At 41.2% G+C, this 17,637-nt stretch overlaps 1 protein-coding gene across 1 annotated transcript in view; it reads right to left on the reverse strand.

Moving 5' to 3' along the window:
- LOC134302075 (E3 ubiquitin-protein ligase RNF123) overlaps positions 1 to 17,637 on the reverse strand; it is a 102,771-nt gene that overhangs the window by 74,086 nt on the left and 11,048 nt on the right. Inside the window, exons 21-31 of the mRNA XM_062987098.1 lie at positions 17,219 to 17,320; positions 13,348 to 13,448; positions 12,543 to 12,735; positions 11,148 to 11,293; positions 7,273 to 7,356; positions 6,562 to 6,669; positions 5,555 to 5,732; positions 4,200 to 4,274; positions 1,903 to 1,990; positions 808 to 895; positions 13 to 97 (exon numbers count right to left, since the gene is read on the reverse strand). Coding sequence (XP_062843168.1) covers positions 13 to 97; positions 808 to 895; positions 1,903 to 1,990; positions 4,200 to 4,274; positions 5,555 to 5,732; positions 6,562 to 6,669; positions 7,273 to 7,356; positions 11,148 to 11,293; positions 12,543 to 12,735; positions 13,348 to 13,448; positions 17,219 to 17,320 — 1,248 coding nt within the window. The remainder of the gene's footprint in view (positions 1 to 12; positions 98 to 807; positions 896 to 1,902; positions 1,991 to 4,199; positions 4,275 to 5,554; positions 5,733 to 6,561; positions 6,670 to 7,272; positions 7,357 to 11,147; positions 11,294 to 12,542; positions 12,736 to 13,347; positions 13,449 to 17,218; positions 17,321 to 17,637) is intronic.

The following is a 17,637-nucleotide window of genomic DNA, read 5'->3' on the forward strand; positions in this document are numbered from 1 at the left end:
GCAGGTACTGACTCTGAAGGCTGGGCAGGTTGGCATCCTCTGGTTTGGTTTTGAGCAGGTGAGGGAGCCGTGTGTACCTGTATCCAAATCCACAGCCCTGCAGCGAGAGACAGAGAGGTATAGTATAAAATACAAAACACAAAAAACAGAATGGTTAGTTAATTTCACGTTTTTGAAAAATTCTGGGTTAAGGGCCTTGCTCAGGGGCCCAACAGTGGCGACTTGGCAGTGGTGGAACTTGAACCGGCAACCTATCACTGCCCAGTGTTTCCAATATGTTTCCAACTTAGTAACAGTTTAGGGAAGCCCCCTGTGCACAAAGCAAGGTCTATAAAGGCATGTTTTTTCATGCTTGATTTAAAGAAACTCCAGTGTCCTGCACAGAGCCCTGACCTCAGCTTTCGAGTGCTCTTTTGACTGAATGGACACAGATTCCCACAGACATACTTTAAAGTCTTGTAAGAAGCCTTCTCAGAAGAGCGGCTGTTGTTCTAGCTGAAAATATCACACAGAGGTCACTCTATTTTTATACCATTAGTTTTTGAAATGGGACGTCCAATAAGCTCATGGTCAAGTGTCCAAAATCTACACTAATACACGTCCTTCAATGTAAACTCCGTTGGGTTGATTGTGGATGGGCCGAGGGCAGCAGGGATTCACTGTGATGGATCATCATAATGCATCACCTACTTCAGGGTGGAACATAATAAGATAATGGGTTTAGAACTGGAGCGAAGCCACATAGAGGACAAAAGAAAGTGAGAGCGGAGGGACAGGGGTCAAGGAATAAATAGAAATAAATTTTACCCTCCACAGGCGCACCAGAATCCAATTGGTCTGTGCCCATGGTCTTTGCTCATAGGGTGCCAACAGGTTCCTCATCATAGCAACACGCCTAGAGAAAGGTATAGGTTATGTTAAAGGTCAGATAGGATGCCATCAATTCAAGAAAAGCCCAGCTATCAGGAGGTGCACTAATCAGTGTGCTCGCAGTCCCGAGTCTGGATAAAAATAGTTAAATAAAATGTTGCACCAGTGAAATCAGGTCTGTGGTGAACCCTTAATACAGAAACAGCCAAGAAAAAAACATCAGGTTGTCTTACATATCTGCTCCACATTCTGCAAACATTCTGCCAAGAGGTTTGTGTCAGGGAGCATTCATATGAGAAGCGGCAAAACCGCGTTAGCACCGGCTGTGCCATTGTTTCCTATGGAGTGAGGCTGCTCCTCTGAGCATCATGCACCGTGTACTTGACCCAGTTTACAGCTGACCTTTTTAAAGCTCCTCCAATGAGACGAACTGCTTGGTATGACATGGTAAAAGCAACTCAGGCCGTACGAACTACGAGCACAGGATCTGTAAAAGTACCCGGACCCTAGGCATCAACAAAGCCTATGTTTTTAGGTAGATCGGTTAGATATTGCTGAATGTATCCGAGTGGTGTGTTTTAAAAGCCCTGGACTGGACTACAACTGTTCCTGTGGGATTATAATACTTAGTATAAGACAGAATTTTTTTAATCTATAAATGATTCATGAAGTTTAAAGGCATAAACATCGAAACGTGCCATCCATTCAGGTTTTTCTGTACACTTATTTTGTGCTAAAAGCAATTCTTGACATCAGATCTGAGATTGACTCACTTCCCTCCAGGTACTACTCTTGTTCAAACAGTACACCACTCCTGTCAACTCAGGAACATCAGAAATCTTACATCTCTTACTAATAAGATGCTAAGATGACAGATGCTTTATTATTAGTGTAATAAGTTGACACAATCAGCTGGAGGTGGCACAGCAGGTAAAACCCTGCTGGTGAATCTGTGTTAATAGGTCCTTGGTTCTGCAGGTGGGCGGCAGCACCGCGTGAGTGCTCTGTGGGTTTTATGGGTAATGTACTCACTGATCCTCAGGGATTCTCTCCACGGCTCGAAGGGATTGTGGGTAACACACGTAGCTGGCCAGCGCCTGCATCAGCGAGTCTTTGATGTCTGCATGAGAGAGGAAAGCAAGAGAAATCTCAGCAGTGTCATCTGTAAGATCAGAGCTCATCTGTGCTATACGAAGGAAAGATGGCCTTGAGGAAACACAGGAAATGAAATCAATACTTCAATAGTGCTGACGTGTCATTAAGCACATTACAGCTAGAGGACAGACGATAAAATCTGTACAGTATCTAATATTAAATCTATTAACATATATTTCTCCTCATGCAGGACGGAAGAGCTTGGCTTCGCTTCTCAGACTGCATAATGAAAAAAATAAATCATCAATATCACTTTTTATGAACTGCACATGCAAGAACAATTATACACTATCTGCTGGTCCTAAAGTCTTAATTATCAGCATTAATTACATTTGAAATCGCACCATTTAAAGTCTTTGACTTCAAGTCATTTAGATACGGTGTCATTAGATTGACTTTTTACTTATGCCACAATTTCTCTTAAAATTGACAGGCACAATAATACTGGGTTATCCACACACTAAACAAATGACTTTTCAACAGCCGTTGATATTGCTCCATATACTGGCAGGGCGCTTGGGTGGTGCAGCAATGTATTGCACCAGCCGACCACCATGTAGACCCAGGTTTGAGTCTCAGCAGAGCCACTGGCCTGGTCATCATGGGCTAAACACATATAATCGGCTGCATCTAAGAGCGCATTCACATGAGAAGCGGCAAAACTGTAGGCCTTGGTGCTCTGCTCAGCTTGAGCGGTGCGATAAAACGTCATCAAAGTGTGAATATGAGACGAATCTGCATTTGTGTGGAATAACCGTCAGATACACTCTGAAAGCTTCCACGTGTATCTGTGTTTATCTGGATTGTCCTCACTGTTTCACTTTTAAACTTGTGTTACTGTTTGAGGTTCTGAGAAATTGTGAGAATCAGCTTTTCCGAGAGTCTGAAATGCTTATTGTAAAAAAAAAAAAAAAACTTAACGTGGTTTAATGTATCAAAAGAAGGAGACAGGAACACAAAACTTCCCTTCACTAATGAAATTCCTCGCTTGTTGTTTTAGTACAATACGTCACGTTAAGCTTTGTTTACGTTAAATGTTGTTCATACGGCCTGAGACGCTTTTATTGCATCATATCAAACAGTCTTATTGGAGGTGCTTTGAAAAGGTCAGCGGTAAACTGGGTCAAAGTTCAAACAGGTGAACTGAAAGCCACGCCAAAATCGCAAGCCCAAAGCGGCAAAAGTGCCTTACTCCATAGGAAACAACGGCACAGACGGTGCAAAAGGCGTTTTGACGCTTCTTGTGGGAATGCGCCCAAATGGAAAATCACCCCCTTGGTACTACAACAGTGACTCATATCCTCCAGCTCGAAATATAACAAGCACAGCCTGATTCTCAACTCTTTTCAATGTGGGTTACATGCAAGTGGTAGAATTGCAAGTGCATTAGTGAACTTCCGAGGTCCACACCTAAAAATTGAAAAATAAAGGTGGGAATGCAAAAATAAATAATGAACAAGATATTTACACAGGCTTTTACACGCCTCTGTTGAAGACTGTAATGTATAGTGCAAACTCAGCAACAGAACATTTAAAACATTCTGGCAGCACCGGGAAGTAAAATCTGATATGAAGGATTACTTTGGGTCGCAAAAAGGCCACCAAAGTCATCGACTATATCAGATTTAAAAAGTCCCATTAAAATAGCCCCCTAACAGATCAGCTGCACATTTTGGATTCTTTTCTGTACCCTGTTCTGCAGGTAATGAAAATAGATAGGACATTAGCGGAGATGGATAGAGGAATGAGAGAAGCCTGCGGACAGAGGAAGGGCGAAAAAAATACAGTAGCAGTGATAAAAGAGTAATGCAGGATGATGCAAAAGGGACAAAGAGAGGAGAGAGGAGAGAGAGAGGAGAGAGACCAAGAGAGATGTGAAACATTACGTGAAGTACAAGAGGAAGCTCATGGCTATGGGAGAATGTAGCTCAGGTCTCTAATTCAATATTTGGCTAATAAATCATAATGGCTTTGATCTCGTTACACCAGAGTGTGGACTGAGCTAATGTAATGAACTGAGGTTGGGAAATATGCAGGGCTTCCACAGAGCAGTACACACACACTCACACACACATGCATGTACAGCTATTCTCAAATAAATGCACTAAACTAAGTGGTACAATAAGTTAATGTTCACCAGAGTGTAGGTAAGCAGCAGGGAGGCTCAGATTTACCTGTGCCAATGATGCGCGGGTCTGCAAAATGCTTCGCGAGGATAGCAGCGAGCTGAGTGAGAGTTTCCTCGTAGCCTGCAAATGGAAAAAAGTGGGACTGTTACACCACAAGTTGACACTAAAAATGAAAATATAAAGTATGTATTAAAAGCCCCAAACACATTCCCTGTCTACAATGTTTCACTTGGGGTCCTATATTTTATCCAGCACATAAAGGGTGGAAATGCACCTTAAATACAGACTTTACATTTGCTTTTACTTTACTTTAAAATAGTTATTTCCACCTTTTCCTTATTATAGGTATTGCATACTTATCACTCTAAATTACTTCTGATTATACACAACATGACAATAAACCAAGAGACAGACTAGACTAGTAAATCACTAAGGGATCTTATGGCTGACTAGAAACTAACTGGCCTGCACAGATCTTGCTGGACGAATTGAAAGGACGACTGTGAGCCAGGAATCTTAAGGCTGAATGGAAAACTGACTGGCCTACACAGATCATGTGGGATGAATTGGAGGGATAACTGTTAGCCACAGATCCAGCGGCTAAATGGAAAACTGACTGGCCGACACAGATTATGTGGGATGAATTGGAGGGATGACTGTGAGCCAGGGGATCTTGTGGCTGAATGAAAACTGACTAGCCTGCACAGATTATGTGGGATGAATTGGAGGGATGACTGTGAGCCAGGGGATCTTGTGGCTGAATGTAAAACTGACTGGCCTACACAGATTATGTGGGATGAATTGGAAGGATGACTGTGAGCCAAGGATCCAGTGGCTGAATGAAAAATTGAATAGCCTGCACAATGTCCCTGGCTCACAGTCGTCCTTCCAATTCATCCAACATGATCTGTGCAGGCAAGTCAATTCTTCATTTAGCCACAATGTCCCTGGTTCACAGTTGTACTTCCAATTCAACCAGCAGGATCTGTGCAGGCCAGTCAGTTTTCCATTCAGTCACAGATCCTGTTGGATGAATCGGAAGGACGACTGTAAGCCAGGGATCTTGTGGCTAGTAATTTCCATAAGAAGATTCTGGAACAACAGCTTCAGTTCTAAACTTTAGTTGAGAAAAAAAAATATGAAGCCCCGTGTCATTTCTCTGAAGAAATCCTTCACCCGACTTTGCCGTCAGCGCCGACCGTAAACCGAATTTACACTCGCTAATTAGGATGACGCAGGATCGTCTTTACTGATCCTTCTCCGGATGTCTTTCACCCATCGCCACGTTAGCCGGTTTTTACATTGATGGATGTGTTTGGCTGGAATCATTATGGTTCTTTCGGAGTTATTTATTGAGTAATTTACTGATTGAGTGCATCGTGTGTTTTCTTTTCTGATACCTGGCAGCTCGTCCATGCTGTTGAAGGGGCTGAAGTAATTCTTCAGGGCGCTGTAGCTGTTCATGGCCACATTGAGGTACAACTCGGGGGTGAAGGCGAACAAGGAGCCTGTGCTGTCTGAACGCTCGATGGTGCGAATGCAAACCCGCAGGAGCCAGTAAATGTCCAGCATCTTCTCCTACATCAGATCAGAAGATCACAGTTAATCAATATTACAACACACACTCTTGGATGTTGTGTGTTCTTTGTATCGCATCCTTACGATCTGTCTTGTTATTTTGAATGTTGAGACTTGCTGGAACAGTGACTAATAGGAGATGCTGTCCATAATCAAAAGAGTCTTACATTCAAGCTTTTATAAGAGGATGAAACAGATCCACTGTGGCGACTCCTATATAAAGGAACCCCCTAATGAAAAAATACAAGCCCGGAACGTCTGTAAGTAATTTATCATCAAAATGTTAAAGTTTCAATCTGATTTCAAGGATCATCTGCTTCCTTTCACACATTTATATCAGAGCATGTTAAAGGCATCAAACCAGGACGGACAGCACTTGGCAGTAGCACAATGTTAATACAACTACATTTGTACAAAAAAAATGTTTCGCTCCAACTGCAAATTGACAAAACCCTGTACAATCTGCACACAGATCCCTGTTCACTTTCACACCACACATTATGAATACAGAAAAGCATCCGGTCTGACGCCTTAACATTTACAACCAACATCTCGGCTGCCAACCTCTCGAAGCTGTTCCATTTAAACCAATGACAAGTACTATTTATTTTTCACAGCTTAAACGTCTGCCCTTCTTTATAGGACATAATAAAACGTCTAACTTGGTGAATAAACTTTTACGGGCCTCCAACATAATCAGTAAAATTGGCTCCTGGGAGGAAAACAGATACAGAGCTCGATATCATGATGAAGCAAAAATATCAGTCAATATACAAGCTGTCCTTGTATAAGGACAACAGGACGTTCTGCTCACTCTGTAGTTCTGTACCTTGGAGTAAATGGTGGCGTTGATCCAGGCTAACCTGCGGCTCAGGTGGTTGAGCTTCTCAGCAAACACCTTCTGGCTCTTCTGTAGTTCCTCCAGGATGTCCGGTCTCTGGGCACATGGCAGAAACACTTGGACATTTTAGAGTTTTACAGAGCAAGAAAAAGTTCCTAAGGCTTATGAAATTTCCTACATCCCTACATTCATTTCTTAAAAAAGTCTTTCATAATATTTTACACCATCAGATTTTGAAATTTTGTTTTTATTGCTTTATTAAACACATTATTCATTCACAATCCATGCAAAAAAGTCCACAACCATCTGGGTTGAATCACAGTTACACTATATGGCCGAAAGTACACCTGACCATGAGCTTGTCGGACATCCCATTGTAAAATGGTATTAAAACAGATTGAGCAACACAAGACTTTAAAGTATGTCTGTGGGCATTTGTGCCCATTTAGTCTGGGCCTCAGTTGAAGTTCCAGTTTATTCCAGAGCTGTTCAGTAATACTGTGGTCAGGGCTCTGTGCAGGACACTGGAGTGTCTTTAAACCAAGCTTCTTCACAGGAACAGTAAAGGGCCTTCCCTAAACTGTTGCTGCAAAGTTAGAAGCATATAATTCTGATTTCTTCTATTGTTCTGGCTGAAACACACAAATTTTAAAATTAAAATGGGTGTCCTAATTTATTTGCGTGTCTTAACAGACTTACCCTTTTCGGGCATCGAACAATCTTCTCTTCAGTGTCTTTCAGGGCCACAGCGTACTCATGCACATCGTCTGACACGACCACCATCTGTCAGAAACACAAAACACATGGTCAGCCTGATATGCACTTAACCTGAACTTAAATCTGCGTTCTGGTGCTCGAGTGACGCAGCGGTCAAATGCTCTAGCCCACTACAACTGAGATCCCAGGTGGTGCTACTGACAGGCGCAACTGGCCGTGCCTGATTGAGGGTCGACTGGGTTTGGTTGCCACTGTACAGTTGTGACACTGGCTGTCTGGTCCAAACGCCTGCACTAGCAATGGATGATTTGCAGAAAGCATAGCATGTCTCTCTGTACACTATACAGCTCTCTGTGTCACTAGCAGGTAAATATATATAGTTAGCAGTTTAAAAAATTGGCAATGATTTGACTGGGAGAAAAAATTTAAAGGAAACAAAAAACTACTGTTCTTTTTTTCTACAAGGCCAGGATCTGTCCGGGCATCAAGTTATCGATTGTCACCTATCAGCAGTTCTCTATACTGGCAAATTCTCTTATGCTCTACAGTCTGGTCCCACTGTGGTTTACAAGATGTAACATAAAGCCTCACAAGTTTATGTGCCTGTTAAAATTTGTTTATTTGTTATTGTTTCTCTGCGACCCATTTTTTTTGCTCTGGAAATGTTTGAAAACCCTTGTGCTATACCACCCAAGCCCCCTGCACTTTCAGATTCTAAATGCTAGAAAACCTCAAAAAGTTTATATAGCAGCTCCCAAAGAGGCAACACATGGACAGGCCACAATCCAACAGTGATATTTACATTTTGCTAATTTTATTTAGCAGACGCCTTTACCCAAAGCTACTTACGGTATACAGTCTAGGCAACTGAGGGTTAAGGGTCTTGCTCAAGGGCCCAACAGGGGCAACCTGGCAGTGTTGGGGTTTGAACCAGCAGCCTTCTGCTTACTAGTTTAGTAACCAAACCACTAGGCTACAACTGCCCTAGGCTACAAGTAAATATTAAAACCACTATATTTTGCCAAACGTAAGTAGATACCAGACCATCAGCACGTTAGCCATCCTATTCCAAAACCATTTGGCTCTATGAGATGGCTTTTCACAAGATTTTAGAGTGTATATGTGGGAATATGTGCCCACTCTGTCAAAAAAAAAAAACACTTGTAGAGTCCAATTGAGGTCAGGGATCTTTAAAAGATACTGAAGTTTCTCTACATCAAATTAGGCAAATCTTGTATTTATGGACCTTTGCTTCAAGCATGCTGGAATCAAAAACTGAGTTATTCAGAAATGTAGTCAGTTAAAAGCATATTATTTATCCTCAACAGCAAGAACCTTAACCTTCAACTGCTTTCATTTTATCAGTAAGTCACTTTGGATAAAAGCATCTACTAGAGATGTTATTTTTCATTTATTTATTTTTTAAGATTATAAGGTCATGTTTACACACCTTGATTCCATTCATGACAGGACAGGTAGTTATCTGTTGCACAAGATTCATCAGTTCAAGTCTTGCACTTACATTTACAATTTCGGCATTTAGCAGACGCTTTTATCCATAGCGACTTAAAGTATACAGTCTAAACAATTGAGGGTTAAGAGCCTTGCTTAAGGGCCCAACAGTGGCAACCTGGAAGTGGTGGAGTTTGAACCAACTATCTTCTGATTACTAGTTCAGGACCTTAACCGCTAGGCTACAACTGACCAACTGCCCTCAAGTCTTCAATGTCAAACACAGTCATGGACAATCAGTCAATCTCCAATTCACCTCACTTGCACGTCTTTGGACTGTGGGAGGAAACCGGAGCTCCTGGAGAAAACCCACACAGACACGGGGAGAACATGCAAACTCCACACAGAAAGGACCAGGACTGCTCCAGCTGGGAATCGAACCCAGGACCTTCTTGCTGTGAGGCGACAGTGCTACCCACCGAGCCACTGTGCCGCTCTCTGCTAGAGAAATGTACATTTTTATTATTTACACTGAATAGTTGTGTGCTGAACCAACAAGTAAGGATTTCCTATTCCAGTAAAATGACACTTCAGGATCTGGACTGAGATGAAGTGGATAGTGAAAGGTTGTACTGACCGAAGCACTTCCCAGAGAGTGTGAATTATACCCACTGTCTCAGCTCAGCTGAAAGACGAGCACATAAAAGACATCTCACAGCCGGATTGACTGAGATTCTTATCTTCTCCTGTTCAGGCAGAAGAATCACTCAAAGACGCTCACACACAGCACTAATGCCTTTCTATGGGTCAGTACGGGAAGACTTCAATTGGAGATTCAATTGGGCAGATTCTATTAGAGACTCTGTGCGCCGTGTCAGGACTGTAAAGCTTTAATAACAGACATTTTTCAGCTAAGTCCACCAACTAAAACTCCACCACTGAATCCTAAAAGAACTATTCTAACAAAATTGATTTGCACAACAGTTAAGGTACGTGAACATCATATCTAATTAGATGATTCAGCACTAAAAAGCTGTCCATAGTTAGCAGGTGAACAAAATCAAATCTCAGAGAGAAACTTTTGACAGTAGAATAGGCATTACTGAACAGGATGTGAACAATTTCCTCCCAGCTAGAGTTGCCCTGGTCATCTGTTAGAACTGTTATTTGAAAGCTCTCTAAAACTCTGAACTCTAAAAGCAATAACAGTTCAACCTCAATATAGTGGGTCAGACACTAATCCCATCGTATTGCTCATAATTTCATAATTTCCCAGGCTCTCCAGTGGTGCAGCGATAAAATACTCTAGCCCACTACCGCTGAGGTCCAGGGTTCAAATCTCAGAGGTGCTATCAGCTGGTCGGGCGTTTGCACATACAAGATTGTCTAATGTCCAAGGAGGGGGGGATTGCTGAAACAGCTTAGCCAGTGGGAGGTGCACCTGTCAGTTCGCTCTCAGTGCCAGTCCCAAGCCCAGGAGGGTTGCGTTAGGAGGGGCATACAGCGTAAACACTGTGCCAGTTCTGGTATGCAGATCAGATCCGCTTTGGCTCCCCCTAAATATGGGAGCAGCCGAAAGAAGAGGAAAAAAAAAGTTATGTCTAATTTCACACTGCATCTGGTCAGGTCTGAGGTCAATTAGATGTTTTTTGGCAACGTCAGACAAGCACTGATGTTACTTTGATGTCCCATAAAATATTTTTTGTTTGTTTTTCTTATGTATTGTGAAGGCATGAACATAGAAGCTGCCTTTAAAGCTGAAACAAGAGACGGCTTTAGTTTATTTGACATGTTGTGTAACTTTCTGGATGATGTGTAACCAAGTCCACTCCTGGATGGACACTATTGATCAATGTTCTCTTATTTGAGGATATCAGTTCTCACTGTGGTTCAGTGGAGTCCTAGTGCTATAGAAATGGCTTTGAAACTCTTTTGAAGGACACTTTATTGATCAAAATTCTCTTATTTGAGGATGTCAGTTCTCACTGTGGTTCAGTGGAGTCCTAGTGCTATAAAAATAGCTTGAAACTCTTCTGAAATGTACTTATTTACCAGCAAAGTTCCTGTAGAAACTTTAACATAACTGCTCGAATATGATGGTTTTAAATTTATGTTCTACAAGAAATCTAAACAAGAGTTTAATTGGATGAACACATTTTGTCAATGTAATGTTTTGTTTAATGACCTGAAATCAATTTAATACAACAAATATGCACTGTTATAATTACTTTTTCACACCAGTGTGTAATTACTTTTTCACACCACTGTAAACATAAGCATGTATCCAGGACCACAGTGTAACACATCATACACTACAGAGATGTAAATAATCTTAATATTTACACTATATCGATCATGAGTAACAAACACAAACTCTATCCTCTCCTGAAACTCGGGGTTCTCACCTTGCCCAGTTGTTGATGAACGCTCAGGTTGTACATCATCACAATCCCGTCCAGGATCTCGAGCAGGGACTTCTCAGTGATTGGCTGCTCGGGCTCTTCCATCGGTCGCCCCAGCAACAGCCCATCGTTACCATGGCTTCCCTCAACTACGGACGGGGTGTGAAGGGGGTAAGAGAGAGTAGAAGAACAGGTTTTAGAAGGAAAAACAGATTATCTGCTGGCAAGGTTTCAAAACGTGGCACCTCTATCCTCAAGGGAGGCGATTTTTTCGTCCTCTGTCTCACACCTAGCTGAGCTAATTGGTTTCCCGCTGACTCCCTTTGTAGGGCTGAAAATTGCAGCTTTGGAGGTGGACAGGGCCAAAATGAGAGGGGGATAATGAAAGCACCAGTGACATTAAAGCTGCATTAGCATGCTGGGCTACTGGGCAAAAATAGACTTCACTCAGGGGCTATAAATATACGTTTAAGACGAAGGATATAGATTATGTTATATGCAGGAAATCGAATTTGTACCACTTTAATTCTAATAGAAGACTGACCAGTCCTAACGTGAACTATTCATATACAGTAGGTATACAGAGGAGGTTTAGAGGAATTTCCTAGTGGAAGTGCCTATAGTTCTGGCATAGTGTTCCTGTAGAAACTTTCAGACAACTGCTTGATTTAAACTGTACAATTTTAAGAGTAGTACATTTACATTTTCAGCATTTAGCAGACGCCTTTATTCAAAGCGACTTACATTACAGTTACAGTATACAGTCTGAGCAATTGAGGGTTAAAGGCCTTGCTCAAGAGCCCAACAGCAGCAACCTGGCAATGGTGGGGCTTGAACCAGCGACCTTCTGGTCATAGTAAGATGCACAAAAGTCTGAGACTACTAGTGAAAAAGCTTCTATTTTGAATTTTACTTGAATTAAATATATTTTCCACGGCAGTTCTTAAATCTTAAAGCTTTGGAACAACTATATAAATAATTAATACCAATTGAAATTATTTTTAAATGATGTGTAGCAATTAATTTTTCATTAATGAGCATCACATGTGTTTTCTTCACAGTGAGTTTAATGAGACTGCAAATTCAAAAGGGTTTGATTACATTTATTGTCACCACATTTCTTTGATGGGTATGTATGCACTGCCTCTTCAAACCCTAAAATTATTTTTATTTTTCTAGTTCTGAGACACTCGTATCAGTGCAACACACTACCACTTATTGCTGCTAAGAATTACTCACTGTCCATACAGTATCTGGTCAGTGGTGGTCCTATGATGACTTTCTTTTGACAAACAACCTGAATGGCGTCTGATAAATTGTGCATAGCAACCTTTGGCCAACAGTTGGAAATTATAACTTTGTCAAAGTGCAACGATATGAAACGTTTCGGGTACTCACTGTCCTCCTCGGTCCTCTGTTCCACCGGAAGGGTGCGCACTTTGATCTTTTCAGGAGGCGCCAAAGGTCGACGGGGGGTCATGAGGCTGACAGCGGCTGTACTAAGGAACCGATTGGCTCGACCCAAAGTGGGAGAACTCAACCAGCTCGGTCTGGCCAAAGCGCCACTCATCGCGGCTGCAGCGGACGGTCTCTGAGTAAACACACACGTACTGATTCACATACACACTGTGCACGGACAAGTAAATATAGAGAATAACTAGTGTGTATTTTAGTAATAAATGTAGAGGCAGGGTCTTCAACAAACACAAATGACACAAGTGTCTACAGCAGTGGTTCTTGACCTTTTTTGAATAACAGACCCCTTTGAGAATCTGGTGAAAGCTATAAACCCCCTCTTATTTGTTACAATAAGTGATGTAAGTTTAAACACACATAGTAAGTAACAGGAAAAATACCTTGGCGGACCCCCAAGTTAAGTACCCATAGTCTAAAGGAAATTAGAACTGATAGCAATTCCTTCTGTCTGTCTGAGGCATTGGCACAAGTAGTGAAGGAACTCATGGGGCAGAGCATGACGGGACATGGTACGTGAGAATTCAGCTCTAGCTGGTATAAAAAAGTGCCAAAGTTGCCTTTGCTAGACTGCAGCTCTCCTTAGCCAGCATAGGGATGGTGCAAGCATCAGAGAAGATGCACATAAAGGTATTTTATGAATAATCTAAAGGATCCCCCACTATCAATTTGTCTGCCTTTGTGTGCCTTTCCAAGTCAGTTCCACAATTGTTTACTTTTATTTGTTTACCTGGGCGGCTCCGGTCTCATCGTCCTCATCCAGATCATCCATAGACGCAGCCTGGATCTCTGAAGGATCGATAATAATGTTGGCTTTGGCTGCCAGGTCATCTGCAGAAAATAACAAACACAAAGATATTTTCTTTATTTATAATTAAACAGAATGTAAAGGAAACATTTGTGAACGTTATAGACTGCGCTGATGCTGAACTGCAAAAAAGCCTCGTCAAGGCTTCATAACTATTTAACACAACTGGGCCAGATGTGGTCGTCAAATGTCTGTTTAGTATCCCATCAAAACATTTTAGTGTCTGAACTGAGCCCTGAGAATAAAACCGCAGGTGGGTGACATAAAATACAGTTTCATTAGTCTAATGTAGTTAATCATGCAAGATGTTTATTATACCTGAAGTAGTGACCTCAAAAAGACAGCTGCAATGACATCCCATAGTAAATCGGGGTGTCCTGTATGTGACCACATAGTGCAAATAGATTTTATTTCATTGAACACCACAGAGACCTGTGTGGCTTTGACTGAAAATTCAGTCCTGAGTGAAGAAGCAGGCTGCCACGCTCATCCGGCAAGTGGTCACAACAACAACAGACGCTTTGGTTTGTCTATCAGGTTTGAGTCCGTCTTGGGCTTTTTTCCATGGTGCTTGTAAAGGCTGAGACGAGCTGATTTAAGTGATTAAGTGATTAATACAGGCCCAGACTGGGCAAACAGGACATTAAAATTAATGAAGAAAGTAAAAAGGTTAGGAAAGGAAATCAGCAATTCTCAGCTCAAAGCAGATCTCATTAGACTGAAGTTACAGCAGTTCAAGTCTAACTGTTGTATTCAATTTTAAACCAGTAGCAATAAAAACTACAATAAATAGATCAGACTACGCTAGAAAGTGTCCCAATAGAGTTGGTCCTCATTACTACTATAACTGAGTTCAACATTTTTCAACAGTCATTAAATTGCACAATTGAATGATAGAATGAATAGAAGCTACAGTACACAGCACAGCTACCTTAACGGCTAAATGTAAACCTAGAACATACAGCAACAATGCAAGACTTCATGTTCTGTCTCAAATACGAAAATTCTCGTCCGTGTTTTTACACCCCTCTCTGTGTCCACAGAATTGTTGGGAGTTTTCCAAACTCAGTTACCCGAGACGTGTTTTTAACTGCTTTACACTTCAACATCTTGGACATTTTGCCTAAGCAATTGCCAACTGAATTGCCGTAGAATTGATAGGACGCCTCATAGTGCAGATTAACCAGTTAACGTGAGACACTTGAACAGGATTGATGATGTGATTATACAGATTATACACCCATAAATTAAGTAATTTATAAGTATTTAAAATTATAACAGCTGCCACTCTTCTCTTCTACATAATTCTAAAACATGACTGACTCAAAAAATCATCCACAGAAATCACTTTGGCCATGGCTTACTAAAACTTTCAAAAGTATTCAAGGTCTCTGATTTAAAAGCAAATTGACTAAACAATCTATTCTGAATCAACCATCCAATCTGTTTCGAGACTGTTTTTGATCTCTGGGGTACTTTATGAGACAAATGAAGACAAACACATTCAGCTGAGGCCACAGAAGCAGTTAGCAACAGGAGCCATCAATAGTCATTTTCCACCATCAATGCCAACAATTATGTTGATAATTTTATGCTGGAATAAAGGACGTTTATTCTCAAACCATTCGGGGAGAACCTGAAGGCAAAATAATGAATGCTACTTTCTAAAAAGAGAATAAAAAGGCACAAACCTGTAAAGAAAATGAAAGATCATGATAAATAAAGTCTGAGCTGTGTCAATGTCAAAAAAACAAGTGGGATGGATATGTATATTTCACATGTCTATCCTCTCAGCACCTGTCAACAATCACTATCAGCAAATTGCAAATATTAAAGCTGCTCAATCAAAGGTCTTCTTCTGAAATAGAGGAAAACACAATAGAAACAATCTGCAACAATCAGCAGCAAAGGAAAAAACTCAATCAGAAGCCGGCTGTGAAAAATTAGCCAGTGGGAGAGTCTGATTTTCCAAAAGCAATCAGCATTTCATCCAGCAAAAAATAATTTTTTTGAAGTAACGTGGCTGGTTATGAAATGTTATAAACAATACAAAGTTGAGGGAGTAATATTTTTATGCATTTACATCACCGGCAATAAAAGTTCTCTTTTAACTAATTGATTATCATAAAACATTTAAAAATCATGCACACAGGGCGTTCAGGTGGTGCAACACTCGCCCCTGTGGAGAGCCCAAGCAGTCAAGTTTAAATCTTAGTGGTGCTAAAAGCATGTCCGGGCGGCCAACAGGCACAATTGGCCGTGTCTGAGGATCTCTCCTCATTGCTGGAATCCAGCACTGACTGGAGGAAAAAAAGCAGCTGGCAACTGCACACATGTCTGAGGGGGCGGGTGCTTGCCTGTGGCTCCCCTCGGCCAGAGAGTGGGTGGTGCAAGCGGCAGAGTCTAGTCCCATCAAGCAGCGTTCACGGTGGGTCCAGTGCCACACACAAACACTAAGCTGATGGCAGAAACAACTCGCCGACCACAGGCAAGAATGGAACCCTGGTTCTCAAAAACCATGTTGCAGCACCCACGCAATTTGCTGTTCTACTGTCGCCCACCGAGGAATGTGTGTGATTTAGAGCAGTTCTGATAAGCGGGCTAAAATTCCCTCCAAGTCAAAAAAGTACTTAAACTATGGATGGTGTTTAGTTGCAATGATTGCTGCTGAAGGTGGTGCAACCATTTCATTTCATTCATTTTCATCAAGCATTTTATCTCATTCAGGGTCGGGGCAGATCCTGTTCCACCAGGTAACACAGGATGGATACCCTGGTGAGTCCATCTCCATCAACTTTAGTGCAACAATGCACTTAGTGTGACAAGCAGGTGAGAAAATACAGAATGTACACATTCACAACGTTACGCCCTTTCTGTCAGTAATCAACACCTTTTTATTTTGAATGGCACATAGTGCCCCTGTGAAGCAGCCCAATATCACAGACTGCCAACGACGATTAGCAGATTTACCATGATGATGCTCCTTTAATTACCTCGTTGACTTTAGATTTTATATAGGAATTCAATTTACTAACAGTGTTATTATCATTAATTAATAATAAACTATAAAAAGCTACATTTTAATATGCGCCTGTCTAGTGGACCATCTGGACGTGTATGTGGTTGGAATAACTAAAGACTTTGTGATTAAGCTGTCAGGGTTCCTGCTATAGTTGGGCTTTCAGTAATGAGCCAATAAACAGAAAGTCAGCCGTCTAATTTCTTCGCATATTGATTTGTCCTGCTTCATGAATTGTCTATCTGATTTTGGTTTATCCGTTTTATTATGTATTGAGGTTGGTTGGTGAGAAGGTAATAGTGCAAATTTACAGCTTCTCATTCTCCTTGACTCCTCCTTCGATTTTTTAATCAATCCCAGGTTGTTTATGTTTCCAGTAAAATCTAGTGATAATGGACTTTAATGGTTTAAACCAGGAAATGGAGGTTAAAGGGGAATCATTGAAAATAAATAGTGAAATCTGTCAGTTTGATTGTAACTATTTGGCAATGAGAGAGAGAGAGAGAGAGAGAGAGAGAGAGAGAGACATCATCGTCAACTGTTTCGGGGAGTGCTTCTACAAAAAATGAGGCATCAAAACCTACCTCATTTACCCATTAATGAGGGATCTCAGTGAAAGTCCCTAATTGCACATGACAAATTAACCTTCATCTCCCCCTAGTGGTTCATCACAACATCGATCAAATGTGTTAGCTGAATTTTAAGGTGTGAATGTGGTTTGCTATCACTGGAGGTTTGCAGTATACGTGAAGGTGAAATGTTTATGTTTCAAACCTTTTAGAGTTTTCTTTAAGTGAGACAGAAGTCCTCCAAGTCGCTGCAGGTCAAAGTAGTCCACCTTTCCATTGTAAAAGAGCTGAGGAGGCACATAGGCTTCTATCATGGACAAACACAGAGGAGGTCAGAAGTTAGCATTAAAATTTGACTGCAAACAAAACATAGACTTTACATACTCTCAGTGGTCACTTTATATGGGACAACTATCTTCTACATTGATTTAAAGAGAATTCAAACCCCTTTTTCCACATGCTGAATTTGATGTATTTGAATATAATTGCTACTGCAAAAACATGTTTTTAAGCTTTTTAAAAATGAATTTTAAAGCTCTTTCAGCACATCTGGATTTGGGCTGTTTATCCTATTCATCTTGGCAGATCTTCTTAAGCTCCATAAGATTTTATGCCGAGGGTCTT

Source organism: Trichomycterus rosablanca, chromosome 24 (genome assembly GCF_030014385.1).
Source record: "Trichomycterus rosablanca isolate fTriRos1 chromosome 24, fTriRos1.hap1, whole genome shotgun sequence".
Taxonomy (NCBI): Eukaryota; Metazoa; Chordata; class Actinopteri; order Siluriformes; family Trichomycteridae; genus Trichomycterus; species Trichomycterus rosablanca.